Source organism: Nannospalax galili, unplaced genomic scaffold, assembly GCF_000622305.1.
Source record: "Nannospalax galili isolate Female #2095 unplaced genomic scaffold, S.galili_v1.0 scaffold229, whole genome shotgun sequence".
NCBI lineage: Eukaryota > Metazoa > Chordata > Mammalia > Rodentia > Spalacidae > Nannospalax > Nannospalax galili.
In genome coordinates, this window is record NW_008360328.1 from 240,613 (window position 1) to 255,970 (window position 15,358).

The 15,358-nt window shown below is 47.8% G+C and overlaps 1 protein-coding gene across 1 annotated transcript; it reads left to right on the forward strand.

Moving 5' to 3' along the window:
* The first annotated feature begins 331 nt into the window (after nucleotides 1-331).
* Cxcr5 (C-X-C motif chemokine receptor 5) lies at nucleotides 332-13,762 on the forward strand. The gene is made up of 2 exons (XM_008826046.1): nucleotides 332-364; nucleotides 12,695-13,762. Exons 1-2 carry the CDS (start codon nucleotides 332-334, stop codon nucleotides 13,760-13,762), a joined length of 1,101 nt encoding a protein of 366 aa, XP_008824268.1.
* The last annotated feature ends 1,596 nt before the right edge of the window (nucleotides 13,763-15,358 follow it).

Sequence of the window (15,358 nt, forward strand, 5' to 3'; positions counted from 1 at the left end):
TTTCAGATAGTGATTGCCAGGAAAGACACTGAAATGCTTGGCTAGCACTGATGCTGTGGGGGATTTTCCCTTTTTCTTAAAAAAAAAAAAAATGCACACACAACAGAAAAGACCCAGTGTGTGTGTGTGTGGGGGGGAAACGACGAGTTGTTAGGCAAGCAGCAGGTCCTACACAGCCCCAGGAGACACACGCAGCTCATTTGTTTAAATTTGCAGCTGACGCCTGCCACCTCTCCATAGGCACCGGACGCAGAGCTTCTTTCTCAGTATCAGACGGTGACCAGTGTGGTGACGCAGAAATACAGCTATGAACTACCCACTTACCCTAGACATGGACTTCACCAATTACAACCTGGAGGACCTGGTGAGTAGGAACATGGGGCTCCCTGTTGCCCAGGCCCTGCTGGAATTCTAAATATTCTGTGCCATGGGAGAGGGGACAGCTTGGGAATCCCTTCTCTTTGATTAGAATAAGGGACTAGATAGCAAAGAATTCTGGAAGTTTTCTTTTTTTCTTTTAGAGACAGGGTCTCCCTGTAGTCCCAGCTCGCCTGGAACTTGCTATGTAGACCAAGCTGTCCTCGAACTCACAGAGATTGGCTTGCCTCTGCCTCCCGAGTGCTGGGATTAAAGGTATGCACTGCCATGCCCCGCTAAGTTTTCTTGACGTTAGTTTGCTAATTAGCATTGTTCATGAATCAATCAATATATAGTTGTTTGTTGCGAGAGTACTTAGTTGGTAGGGCATTTGCCTAGCATGCCCAAAGCCCTGGGTTTGATCCCTGGCACACATAAACTAAGTGTGGTAGTACTTGCTAGTAATCCCAGCACATGGGAGATGGAAGAAAGAGGATCAGAAGTTCAAGATCATCCTTGGCTACATAATGAGTTTAAGGCCAGCCTAGGATATGTGACACCCTGTCTCAAAAAAATTTTTATAGTTGTTCATCTCTTGTTATATGATTTTTATCATCAAGGCACAACATTATGTGTTTAATGGAGAAGCTGAGCCTGCAGTCTTTGCTCTCAAACAGCTTATGGTCTAGTCAAGAAGAAATTAATCACTCACTGGAAGGTTTTAGACAATTATTTTGTTTAGATGAAGGACATATGAGACCAGATGGTAATAAGGAAGCAGAGTCCAGTGAGCCAGAGTTAGAAGCAAAGACTGCTAAGTTACATTGCTCCTAGACGTGTCCCAGAACATGTTACTGCCTCTTGCAAAGGACTGCTATCTCTAGAGATAAGGCATTCCTGAAAGAGTTTTCTAGGTGGGATTTAAAAAAAAAAATGGGCCCTGGCACCACTCTCTGCCATCCACCTAAGTCTCCCCAGTGATGCACCATGGTCATCATTGCACTCCCAAGGGATGTATGTGTGGAGCAGCTCAACCAGAAAACCCTGGAACTGCAGGGTACAGGCAGTAGAGGATTGACTGCCAGGGTTTCTCAGAAACTTCATCATTCTCTCTCTCCCCCTCTCCTACCCCTCTCCCCTTCTCCCCGTCTCTCCCTTGTTCTGCCTCCCCAGACTTCTCTGCTCTGAGTTTCTTTCTGGGCAAGGTCATGAAAGCTCTAGACCCTGGTTCCTACCAGCTCTCTTGCCCTAAACTTACCTTGAGGTGTTACCCAACTCTCTCAACTCTTCAGCATCCAGAGTCTATGTTATAACTCTACCTCCTGTGTTCCTAGGCTTGCTGGGAGAAACTCTTTTGCCAAGATTTTAAGCTATGAAGTGCCTGTGGGGTTTGGACAGAAGTGAGAGCTAGGTTCATCATAGCAAGTTTAGCCACTACTGTCCAACACTGTTAAAATCAATCCATCTCAATTTGTGGGTCCAATACAAAATAAAAATACAGGGCTCTGCTGGGCGTGGTGGTACATGCCTTTAATCCTAGCACTTGGGAGGCAGAGGCAGGTGGATCTCTGTGGGTTCAAGGCCAGCCTGGTCTACATAGTGAGTTCCAGGCCAGTTGGGGCTACAGGGAGACCCTGTCTCAAAAAGCCCCTCCCCGCAAAATACAGGGCCGCTTGTTGAAAAAGTATTAAAATTTTCAAAGATGGGCATGGTGGCATACATCTGTAATCGCAGCACTCAGAAGGCTCAGGCAGGAGAACTGTTAAGTTTGAGGCCACCCTGGGCTACATAGACAAACTGTTTCAAACATACAAACTAACAAACAAGCAAACAAACCAAAAGTTCAAGATGGCAACAGCAGAACATTAAACCAAGTGTGAGGTCCTTCTAAGTGCAGGCCCACATGACTGCCCAGGGGATACCCCCATGGTGCCATCCCTGAGGTCTAATCAGGATCTAGGCCAAACCCCAAATCAGATTTTAAAAACATAACTGTCCTACTAGACAATGTACCCCCACCCTCACCTGTCATCCTTACCACTGGCTGCCTCTGATTAGGTTAGCTGGTGCCTTCTGCCCACAGCATATAGCTGACCACCAGCCCTGACCCAGTTGGATATCTTTGCAACCACCTGGAGACCTGGCCATTCCCGGCTTCTGAGAAACCTCAAGACTTTCCCCTAACTGCACGCCTCACCTCACTGTGTGACCTACTAGACACAGGTGGTGGTAGGGGGCAGAGGGACAGCAGGGCATGTTCACAGCATGAAGCAAACCTACATTCCAAGGATGGAAACCAGCAACTTGCTTCATAACACGTGTCAAACTCAAGGCTCTGAGCTATATGCCTGGACCCCTCTCAGTTAGGGTCTAGAGGGGAGCCCAGGAGTCCTGGGACTTCCCTGGCTCTGGATCCCTTCTTCAATCAGGCACATCCTCCTGCTTCACCTGTTTTCCATACACTATCTCCAGGGTGGTTGTCCCTATGGATACAGATCTTCCTCTTTGGCCCCACCCACCTTCTGCAGAGCCATGAGCAGCACTGGCCTACCATCCTACTCTGTCATAGCATAGATGCCCTGAGATGGCAGAACAGGCAGAAAAGTCCTATATGTAGTAGCTTCTCAATAAGATTTTGGGTTTTTGTTCTGGTTGGTTGGTTTGTTATACTGGGCTTGGAATCCAAGGCCTCGTGCATACTAAGCCAGTGCTCTACCACTGAGCCACCTCACCAGCTCCCCCAGTATTTCCTGACTTGTGCAGCTGAGGTCTTAGCTTATTGGTTTTCTCTGCAGTATGCTAAGATTCTTCCATCTGTTCTGCTTCCGGCTCCTTGCTTCCTGCCTTTGACCAAACTGAGTCCTGGGCTGTTTTCCCAGATCTTTAGGTTCTGTTCTCCAACTTTGGGTCAGAAATACTGGCTATAAGCCAAGATTTTGCCGTCACCTTTGTCCTATTTTTTTTTTTTTGCATTTAAATATTTGTGTGTGTGTGTGTGTGTGTGTGTGTGTGTGTGTGTGTGTATGTGTGTGTGTGCGTGTGTTTGAGGGTACGCATGGTGGAGGTCAAAGGACAACTGTGGGAGTTGATTCTCTTTCTAACATGTGGGTCCCAGGAACAAGCTCAGGTGGTCAACTTGGTGTCAGCGACTTTATACACTGAGCCATCTTACCAGTCCCTCTTTTAAAAAATGTATTATTATTATTAATGTATGCATGTGCATGTGTGTATCTATGTATGTGTGTGTGTACATATGTGTGCCATGACCCATGTGTGGAGGTCAGAGGACAACTTTCAGGAATTGGTTCTGTCTTTTTACTGTGGGTTCCAGGAATCAAACTCAAATGGTCAGGTTTGCATAGCAAGCACTTTTACCTGCTGAGCCATCTCACCAACTCCCTTTGTCCTCTTGAATTCAGAGATCAACTTTGGCTACTTCATGCCTGCTTGCCTGAGGTGGGCAGCTAATGTCCATGAGTGCAAGATATGAACAGAAATTCTAGATGGCTAAGAACTAGGAAGAAGAAGGACCCAGTTGCCCAGAGTGGGCATGCTAGAGAGTCATCCTGCTGAACAAGCAGGTCTAGGAAGACCTAGAGAAGACCCTGTTTAGGAGAACCCCCATGGGTTACTTTGTTTCATATCTCAGGATCCCTGGACAGAACCATGGCCTTGGCTGGGCACCTACACAAGCTGGTCATGAGGTAAATCTCCAACCCCACCCTGCTCACCAGTCGTAGAGCAGGATGAAGCTGGTCCAAGCCGGTCCAAGCCCCAGGCCAGGCTCCTTGACCCTTCATCATTGATGATCAATTACTACAAGCTATGACCTCAGTGTGACCATGGGCCATGACCTCAATGTGATCAGAGCATCATGGGCTACAAAGTCTGTCCACACAGGCTGTCTCTCTTTACCAAAGGGGTGTGAAGAAGAGGAACCAAAACTTGGCTCAGACTGTTTCTGGGCTCTACCTAGGAGGAGGGGAGGGTTCCCCTATTCTAACCACGTGAAAAGTCCCACAGAAGCCCCAGTAGAGGAAACCTCAACTGGGGGGTAGCTGGAGGGATCAGAAGTGAGGGGAAACCTGAGGCCAGCCTGGAAGGGGTTGGCATTAGGGGGAATCTAAGTTCTGTCACTCTGATAAAACTGCGTAAAGAACACTTGCCTCTCTAGGGGACACAGACTGTCTGGTCCCACTCCTTTGGCATGCTAGAGAAAGAGCAGTCATGTATTTGGAATGCAGAATCAGAACACAGGAATGAATGAGTTTTCTTTCAGGAAAATGAGGTAAAATATTTCAAATCAATACTATCCCGGAAGGGTCAGCAAGATGGCTAAAAGGGTAAAGGGGTAAAGGTGCTCACCTACCAACCTGAGTTCAGTCCCCAGGTCCCAGATGGTGAAAGCCATGTACCAGTGAGATGGCTCAGTGGTTAAGAGTACTTGCTGCTCTTTCAGAGGACCAGTCTTTAGTTCCCAGCACTTGTGCCAAGTAGTTCATAACCATCTGTAACTTCAGCTCCAAGGGCTCTAATGCCCTCTTTTGGCCTTTACAGACACCTACACCCATGTGGCAGAAACACACAGACACATTTTATTTTATTTTATTTTATTTTTTGTTCTTTTTGAGACAGGGTCTCCCTGTAGCCCCAGCTGACCTGGAACTCACTATGTAGACCAGACTGGCTTTCAACCTGCCTCTGCCTCCCCAGTGCTGGGCTTAAAGGCATGTGCCACCACACCTGGCCAAATTTAAAAAAATAAAAGTCAGAAATCAGAAGTACAACTTCACCCAGAGCAACAGCATGCTCCTAATGACAAAATCCTCAAGTAGAGATGAAAGAGGCTTTCTCCTGAAAGGGGGTAGGAGAAAGAGGGGTCATGAGACAAACCATCCAAGCCAGAGTCTTGGATGGTCTTTTGGAATTGTGGGCCTTCTGAGGAAAAAGTGGAGTGAGAGGTAACAGACCAACACACACACATAACCCAATCTCATTCCTACAGACCCCCGTGCCCCAAGAGCTGCTAAAGGCTGGACTGAGATGCTCTGCCCACCCCATTCCCAGCTCCTGACTAGTAACTGGGAATACCCACACAGGGACATAAAAGGAGATGGAGCCTCAGCAGGGCCTGGTGATGACACAGGCCTGTAATCCCAGCTACTGGGGAGGCTAAGGTAAGAGGATTGAAAATTCAAGGCCTGCCTGAGCTACAGTTAGTTCAAAGATAGCCTGGACAAGTTAGTGACATGAGGGCTGGAGAGATGACCTCAGTGGTTAAGAACATGTACTGCTCCTCCAGGGACCTGAGTTCGACTCCTAGCACCTAAGTCAGGCAGCTCACAGCAGCCTGCAACTCCAACACTGCACTCAAGTGCACAAATCCACACATATGCACATAATTAAAAAAATAAGCCAGGCATGGTGGCACACACCTTTAATCCCAGCACTCGGGAGGCAGAGGCAGGCAGATCTCTGTGAGTTCAAGGCCAGCCTGGTCTACATAGTGACTTCCAGGACAGCTGGGGCTACAGAGAGACCCTGTCTCAAAAAACCCATATAATAATAATAATAATAATAATAATAATAAGCCAGGTGTGGTGGCACACATCTTTAATCCCAGTCAGCATTTGGGAGGCAGAGGCAGGTAGATCTCTATGAGATCAAGTTCAGCCTGGTCTGTATAAGACTTCCAGCCAGCCGGGGTTACAGGGAGACCCTGTCCCCCCAAAAAAGATACTCAAATGTCAATCTCTGGTCTCCATACATTCATACATGTATACATGCACCTGTACACATGTCCACACACATACATACAAACATACACACACACATACACACACACACTCGAAATAACAAGTAGAAAAAAAGAGGGGACTGAAGATGTTACTCAGGGGTAAGGTATGTACCTAAGATATAAAAGGCCTAGAACCTGAAAAAAAGCAGGGGGAGGCTTCTGTGTGTACATGTCTCCCAAAGACAGTACAACTTGAGTCTTGGGGTGCTGGGGTTGAGCCAAGGTGAGCCATGCCCTGGGCAGGCAGCCAAGCGTGCTCCTCAGGACTGGGAAGTAGGGTCAGGCTAGGGCATTCAATGGCTGCAGGACAGGCTAGAGAAGCAAATACTGCCAGTGCTGAGCTGAACAAAAACCATGCTAAGAAGCAGCTCAGCTCTGGGCAGGGTGTGACAATCAAAGCCTCAGTAAGCAGATGCCAGAGGCTTTCCAAGGCAGGGTCCAGACCCTTTCCCAAAGTAGGAATCCCTTACTGTGTACTTGGGCTCTCTTACCCTGCACTATGTCCCGTTGTTGGACAGTTGTGCCTGTTAGAAAGCTGTCCCTCCATTGGATGGAGCAACTCAGTGTGTTCTGTGCATTTCTCCTGGACTGTCTGGAGGCTCACACTAGGGTTCAGCCTGCCCTCTTGGGACCTTGACTCAAGGCCCTATCTATCTATCTATCTATCTATCTATCTATCTATCTATCTATCTATCTATCATCTATCTATCTATCTATCTATCATCTATCTATCTATTGACGCCCTCTTCTGGCCTATGAGGGCATGGGTACATGTATATATACATACATACATGCATACATACACACCCAAAAATAAAATAAATCTTTAAATGACCTGTTATAGCTCTACATCTTTTTATTTATTTATTTATTTGTCTTTTTGAGACAGGGTCTCCCTGTAGTCACATCTGGCCTGGATTCGATATGGAGACCAGGCTAGCCTCGAATGCACAGAGATCCACCTGCCTCTGCCTCCCTAGTGCTGGGATTGAAGGCATGCACCACCACCCCCTGCTCCAAGGCCCTTTCTAATCCTTAAAGACAGTTCCCATAGATTCCAGGCTTCTCTTCAATATGCCCTACATTTCTAGTATCTGGAAATGCCTTTCCAAGGCAGGATTTTCCAAATCCCTCAATAGAATGGCCACCCTGGTCCAAAACCCCCAAACTGGGCTGGGGTTCAGCAGCCTGCTGAAGGCTCACCTTACCTAGTGGAAGATAACGGCAGCCCTCTGTCAGCCTTTTCATTGGTGACTCATCCTTCAGTTGACAAACTCTCAAGTCTTTTTTCTCATGACATATTGTCACCAGGGGTGTGTGTGTGTATGTGTGTGTGTGTGTGTGTGTGTGTGTGTGTGTGTGTCAGTGTCTATGATGGCTAGGTCGGTTCAAATGATCCCTCTACCTCAGCATCCAGACTGGCAAAGGCTACAGGTGTGTATTAACATACCCAGCCAGTTGGTGCTTGAAACTCCAGTCCAGATCTCTAGTTTGCTTTCACACAATTTTACCTGGTGAGTTTGGGTTCCTGGGTCCCAGCTTATGGAAGACACTGCATTGTTTCAAAGTATCCTCCAGCCATAGCCCCATCCAAGGCAGAGTTGAGTGCTAGGAAAGAATAGGAGAGAATCCAGGGTAGATTCTTGAGGAATAAACACACACACACACACACACACACACACACACACACACCTGCTGTCAGAAAATCCCAGTCAATAAACCCTAGCAGAGCTATATGCTAGACAACTTGAGACAGCAAGGCAGATTCAGTACTTGGACAAAATCCATAGGACTTAGACATTACCTGTCCAAGAAGGGACCCAGGTCTTATATGGCTCCCATCATGGGTGGAGCATTCTGCATCTCTCAACCTCATCTCCTTACCCCACTCCTAATACCAGCTACCTGGCCTCCTTCCCCAGTGCTCATAGCAAATTCCTAAGCACATTCCTAGCTCCAAGCTATTCCAAGCATCATGGGGCACAAGTCCCTGGCTTATGAGTTGGTAGTGCTCTACCAGGTACCTGCCTGTGCAGTGTGGTGGTATGGCCCCATCTGGGCATGTCTGTGTCTATATATGGTGCATGTTGCTAGCACAGTGGGGGTACACGTGAGGGTTTCTGCTACTTTTTATAGCAAAGAATGAGTGAACTATTCATCCCATTGCTGACACTGTGCTCTCCCTGGCATTAGTCTGGGTGGGCTCCCTTTAATAGTCCGGCTGTGCTCAGAACAATAATTCTTCATCTTTCCACTAGGCCTGAGCCAATCTTACCTTATTACTTCTCTCCATGATTTTAGGGAGAGGAGTGCCCAAGCTCTCATGTATGGGAAGTGGCTTTAACACTCCTAAGACCAAAAACATCTGTTTGACACCTCCTACTAACATGTACCAAACCAGCTTCCTCCCATCATCCCCTCTTCTGAGCACTTTATCAAACCAATACCTCTTGGCATGAGATAGACTCCTTCCCTCTAAACCTGTCCCTGGGGAGATGTCCCACTGAATTGACTTTAAATGGATAAGATGCACAGTCTAGATGCTTGGAGGGGGGAAAACTCAAACAGATCTCATGAAGAGCTTCTGAGCCAGACAAGCTGACTAGACCCAAGTATTTTCCTGGGCAGGGGAGCAGCCAGGCTCTAGCCACTGCCAAAGTAGGTGGAGTCCAGCCTCCTGCCTGCCCCAGGCCCTGCATCTCCATCCTCTGTCTAATGCTGTGCTCTGCTGAACAGAAACTGCTCACCCCAGCTTTCCCCTCCACCTCCTGCTACATTGCATTCAGAGTTTAGTGGTTATATTCAACAATTCTATTGGAACTCGCTCCCTATGGGGGCAGAGAAACCAAGGGAGGTTCCAGAGGCAGGATTTACAAAAAAGGAGATGTGAGACCCTGCTGAACCCTAGCCAGGCTGTAATTCCAAGCAGAAGGAGCTAGGAAGGATATAGGAAGAGGAGGTTGAGTTGGGCCTTGAAGGAAGGGCAGGGATTAGATAGGCAGACTTGAAAGACAGGAAGAGTTTAAATAAAGATGACAGGAAGGTGGTAGGAACGCTGAGGACAGGCAGCTGGCAGAAGCATACCTGGAGTGTAGTTAAGTGGATACATTTTGACATCATAGGAATATGCAGTTTAGAGAGATTTAGTTATTTATATTTTTGCATTGCTGGGGATCAAACCCTGGGCCTTGTATGTGGTAGGCAAGCATTCTCCCACTGAGACACACCCCTAGCCCATTTTTTAAAAAATATTTTATAGTTATAGATGGTTGTTAGCCACCATGTGCATGCTGGGAATTGAATCTGAGTCCTCTGCAAGAGCAGTCACTACTCTTAACCACTGAGCCGTCTCTCCAGCTCCACCCCAGCCCATTTTAAAGAAATTTAAAGGCCTTCTGTCTGGGGCATTGAGACTTTATTCACAGATCTGCTGTTTTCAAATGACTATAGGATGATTTCCTTAAGCAAAGTCTTTTTGTTTTTGTACATGCTAGTTAAGTGCTTTACCCCAGTGCTACACACCCAGCCCTTTATTTGTTTGTTCATTTGTTTGTTTGTGACAGGGTCTCAAGCAGGCCATGCTGGCCTGGAACTCACTGTGTGGCTGAAACTGTCCTTGAATTTCTGATCCACCTCCCTTTGTCTCTCCAGTGCTAAGGTAATAGGCGTGTGTCACCATGCTCAGTTAATGTCTATGTGTTTTTAACCACATAGTCAATAGTGAAGAGATCTAGTTTAAAAACAAGAAGGAAAGGTGCCTGGAGCCCCAACCCCAGGGTCTCCTGGCATATGCACACCATCCTGGGCCCTCATGTTGTATAGATACCCTATCATTGGTTCTGAAATTAAGCCATGTGTGTTAATATCTTTCCCTAACACAACATGCCATCAATCTCCTTTCCTTCCAAGTGTATGTGGCATCCTATGTGAAACAAGGATTTTGGATTAATTCATCCTTCTGATGATGAAAGTTATCACAAAAATGACTTTTTCATGTAATTGTTTTGCTATTGAATATGAAATTGGAGAGGGAAAAAAGACAAAAATAAAACTACCTTGTGCAGGTTCTGGGGAGCCATAAAAGAACTTTAAGCAGGACACTAATACTATGGGATTTATGGGGGATTTCTGTTTGTTTTTGAGGCAGGATCTGGCTATGTTGATAATGGATCTCAAACTTGTAGCTTAAGCCATCTTCCCATCTCAGCCTCCTGAATGGCACCAAGCTGGAATTTGTGAATGAGAAAATTCACACTGTTCTCTGTGAAGGAAGTGGACAGGAATAGAGAAATTGACAAGAACAGGACCTGTGGAAAGGCAGGACTGAGGTGAAGGAGGAAGTGTTACTGAGGGGGTGGTAGCTGGCTTTACCATTGCATCCATGTGTCCCCACCCCCTTCTCACAGAGCTACCTGCTCCAGAGACCAGAAGACCAAGATGGGGAATAGGTTTTCCCACCTTTGGAAGTAAGTGTGTGATCCACAAGTGGGACCCCTGGGTGGTGAGAAAGCTCTGTGATAGCCAGCAAACCATCCTCTGCTTGCAGGAGACCCTTACTCTCCTGAAAAAGGGTCAGCATGAGACTACCCAGAGCCTAGGAGACAGAACAACCATTCCATCTTTTGCCTCCCTGGGGCCTGTCATTTATATAATTAATTGTCTTTTGAACCCACAGTCAGTTGGGTGTAACTGGTTTTGCATCGCACGGGAAGGTGGTTGACCAGGGGAGGGCAGGAAGAACAGAGCTAAGAGGTGAGGAAGAACAGGTGCAGGGCAGCTGTGAGTGAAAGGCACGCAAACAGGCACCCTGTCTTCCTCTGCCGTTAGCAAACAACCTGAGCACTGGGGTGATGGAGGGTGGTGACAGAGAGGTGAGGAGGATGGGGAGGAGGGAACTTCCGGAGACATAGCAGGTACACCCCCTTCTTTTCCACTCAGAACAAGCTCCCTCCCTCCTCTGAGCCTGGTCTCCCTGGGTCTGACTCATTTCTGCCTCTGGGCTCTCTGCTGCTGGGCTCCTAAGGAGTTTGCTCTCTGGATGGGAAGTAGCCAGAAGCTCTCCATTTGCCCCTCTCCCAGCAGCCCTCGGAGGGAAGCCCAGGCAGTCCTGCTCAGTGGTAGAGGAATTGGCACTGGAAGCAGGTAAACATGGCTTCAAGCCAGTCTGATGTTTACCAATTTACATATTTATAAAAGAAGAGTAATATTTCATGCCTCGTGCTGGTGAGGATTAAAACAGATGGGAGGCCATTTTCTTAATTTCATCAATAATCAAGACAGGAAGAGGAGGGCAAATCGAGAGGAAGTCAACCAGCACCATCAGCACCCACCCATCCCCTCCCCCAGGCAGGATCCTAGGTTTATTCCCCCACTTTCTGTTCAGAATTGGAATATTGGCTTCTTGTTCCAATCAGGTCCATATCCCAGATGTCATTACTGATAGCAGACCCTGGGCCTGCAGCCTTCCACACCCAAGGACACATAAATACGACAGAAGTCATCTAAGTTTGCAAAGCATGTCCACATCATGTGTCTCCTTTCATCCTCATCACTACCACTGACCCAGTCCCTTTTGTAGACAACAAAACAAACAAACAATAGGACCAGCATGGTCCCACCAAAACCCCAAAACAACAGAAGTTGAGGGCCAGTAATGTGGCTCAATGATAGAGCACTTGCCTCACACACACAAAGCCCTGGGTTCCATCCTCACCCCTAATAAAAAAAAGGGAGGAGGGGGCGTGGTGGCATATACCTAAAATACCAGCACTCAGAAAGGAGAGGCACAAGGATCACCAAAAGTCCAAGATCAGCATGGCCTGCATAGTAAGTTCCATGCTAGCCAGGGCTACATAGACAGATCCTATCTAAAATAAATAAATGGAGCTAGAGAGATGGCTCAGCAGTTAAGAGCACTGACTGCTCTTGCAGAAGACCAGGGTTTGGTTCCCAACACCCACATGATGGCTAATAACTCCAGTTCCAGAGGGATCTGACTCCCTCTTCTGGCCTCCAAGGATACTTCATGTACCTGGTGAGCTTACATACATGCAGGCAAAACACACATAAAATATAAATAATATTTATTTAATCTTAATTTGGGGGGGTATTTATTTTTATTTTATTTTTATTTTTATTGTATATACATGCATGTATGTATATGTCCCTGTGTAATGCAATGCCCACAAAGGCCAGAAGGCATAAATTTTATGTTGGTGCAGGGAACCAGTCCTGGGTCCTCTTCAAGAGCAGGCAATGCTCTTAACCAATCTCTCCAGACTCATAAAAATAAATATTGAAAAGTATACACATCCATGTGATGTTTTTCCCCCTTTTCTCCCTCATCCCCTCTCTCCCTAGGAAGGAAGGAAGGAAGGAAGGAAGGAAGGAAGGAAGGCATGATTTGTACAATGACACACAAAGAGAAACTGAAATAGTGCAGAGACAAAAGCATCTTAGAAGGACAGGGAAAATCCCCACAGTAGTTAGGCTTCTCTGGGAGAGGCCTCCATTCCTCACTCTTCTTTCTCGTCCCTGCAGTACAAGGCATTTGCCATCGACATTAACAGCACAGAGATCCCCGTGCTAGAGAGTCACTTCTGCTCCACAGTGGAGGGACCTCTACTCACTTCCTTCAAGGCAGTGTTCGTGCCTGTGGCCTACAGCCTCATCTTCCTTCTGGGTATGATCGGCAACATCCTGGTGCTCGTGATCCTGGAGCGACATCGGCAGACACGGAATTCCACTGAGACCTTCTTGTTCCACCTGGCGGTGGCCGACCTTCTACTGGTCTTTATTCTGCCTTTTGCTGTGGCCGAGGGCTGGGTGGGCTGGGTGCTAGGGACCTTCCTTTGCAAAACCGTGATCTCCCTGCACAAGATCAATTTCTACTGCAGCAGCCTCCTGCTGGCCTGCATCGCTGTGGACCGTTACCAGGCCATTGTCCACGCTGTCCATGCCTACCGCCACCGTCGCCTCCTCTCCATCCATATCACCTGTGCAACTATCTGGCTAGCTGGCTTCCTGTTCGCTTTGCCAGAGATTCTCTTTGCCAAGGTCAGTCAACCCTATAACAATGACTCCCTGCCACACTGCATGTTCTCCCAAGAGAACGAAGCTGAAACCAGAGCCTGGTACACCTCCCGCTTTCTCTACCATATTGGGGGCTTCCTGCTGCCCATGTTGGTGATGGGCTGGTGCTACGTGGGGGTCGTACACAGGCTATGCCAGGCCCAGCGGCGCCCTCAGCGGCAGAAGGCAGTCAGAGTGGCCATCTTAGTGACAAGCATCTTCTTTCTCTGTTGGTCACCCTATCACATTGTCATCTTCCTAGACACACTGGAGAGGCTGAACGCTGTGGATAACAGCTGCAAGATGAATAGCTATCTCCCCGTGGCCATCACCACATGTGAATTCCTGGGCCTGGCCCACTGCTGCCTCAACCCTATGCTTTATACCTTCGCAGGAGTGAAGTTCCGCAATGACCTGTCTCGGCTTCTGACCAAGCTGGGCTGTGCTGGCCCAGCCTCCCTATGCCAGCTCTTTCCCAGCTGGCGTAAGAGCAGTCTCTCTGAGTCAGAGAATGCCACCTCCCTCACCACCTTCTAGGTCCCAGAGCCCCACCTTTGTTTCTGCTTTCCTTTGGGATATGGAGTGATGTTAGAAGCCCTTCCAGCCAAAGCTGGGGTTCTAAGAGCTACTTTGACTAGTATCCCCAAATGGACAGATAGACAAACCAATCATCTCTCTAGGATGTCCCTAAGTTATTCAGCCCGCTTCAGGCTAGACTGGAGCCCAGAGAGGATAAACCAGCCCAAAGGTAAAGCAAGGGCTATCTAGATCACCCGCATTGCCTTACGCTGAAAGAACTCCATATACCTCCGATCCTAACCAGCTAACAATCAGTTTTACTTCTGCCCTGGCCATAGGGAAAACCATCTATGCCTGTGGTCTACAGCCTCCTCCTAGTATGATCCCCAGAATCCCCTCTTAGAATACACTCCATGAGAATACACCCTTGAAGTTTGCACACCATCACAGCTACCCACATTTCCTACACCACTGAGGGATAGCCGGATAGCAGAGTGTGGCCTTAATACGTCTCAGTCTCCTAAACTCAGAGATTGTGCCAGGCCCTGAAAGGCTGCTGTCCTCTTAACTGAGCGGGAAGCCCTGAGACTGATCTACTGCGGGTAGCTGCCCTGGCTCCATTCAAACCAGTACTAGGTTGACTCTATGTTACTGGATCTTGGACTGCAGGCTGAGGACAGTCCAAGAGCCCCTGGAGGCCAGCCATTGTCCTAAGAAGAGTAAAGGACAAGCCAGCAGGAGAGCAGCCCAGTGGAGGAATGAAAAGATACCTTTCCCAGACCCCAAAGGGGGGCAAATAAGAATCAAGCCCAGCTGTCTTCTCTGCCCAGGAACCAAAGCTGCCAGGTGGGCCAAGGGGATGAGATCCAGGGCCCTGGTGGGTTCTGGGCACTGATGGGGAAGGAAGTCAATTTGCCTCCCCCACAATCCTCGGGGCTATAGAAAATACGGTAGCAGAGGGGTCCTGGCCTCAGAAAAGAGGGGCAGTTAACTAAGAGAATGGCGGCAAAAATGTTTGGGGACATGACAGTCTGAGAGGGATCTACGGAAGTCATCTCATCCAGCTTTGCACCCATGGTATCATTTTAAGCAGGGCAACGTGAGAAACAGATCTGGGCAGGGAAGTCCCCAAGCCCCAGGGGGGTGGTGCCTTGCCCCTGGGAGGATGCTACTCAGGAACCAGAGGAAGTTGCTCCACACCTGCTTAGAGGAAGCCTAGCGGGCAATTCTTCCTCCTCCCAGTCACTAATCTGGTTACCCAGCACCACTCAAATCCATCAGCCAAATTTAGGGGTGGGTTGGAGAGGAACTGGGTATATCAGTGCTGTGGCTCCAGGGACTGTGCCTTCATTGCAGACTGATGGAGAAGCCCTGAGGTCCCCTTTTTCTTCTCCCAGCATCCAACAGCAAGCTGGGCAGTGAAGCAGATACGGAAGCAAAAAGGCAAGAGGTTGCATTTTGAATTTTCTTTTTAATAAAAAGGCACCTATAAAACAGGTCAATACAGTACAGGCAGCACAGAGACCCCCGGAACAAGCCTAAAAATTGTTTCAAAATAAAAACCAAGAAGATGTTTTCACATATTGTATTTATATATTTATATTTATATATATA

Bases quoted from the DNA above. Each gene is read 5' to 3' on its own strand.
- Cxcr5 (XM_008826046.1), top strand. From the start codon at position 332: ATGGACTTCACCAATTACAACCTGGAGGACCTG. The intron at 365-12,694 runs GTGAGTAGGAAC...TCGTCCCTGCAG, and splicing joins ATTACAACCTGGAGGACCTG to TACAAGGCATTTGCCATCGA.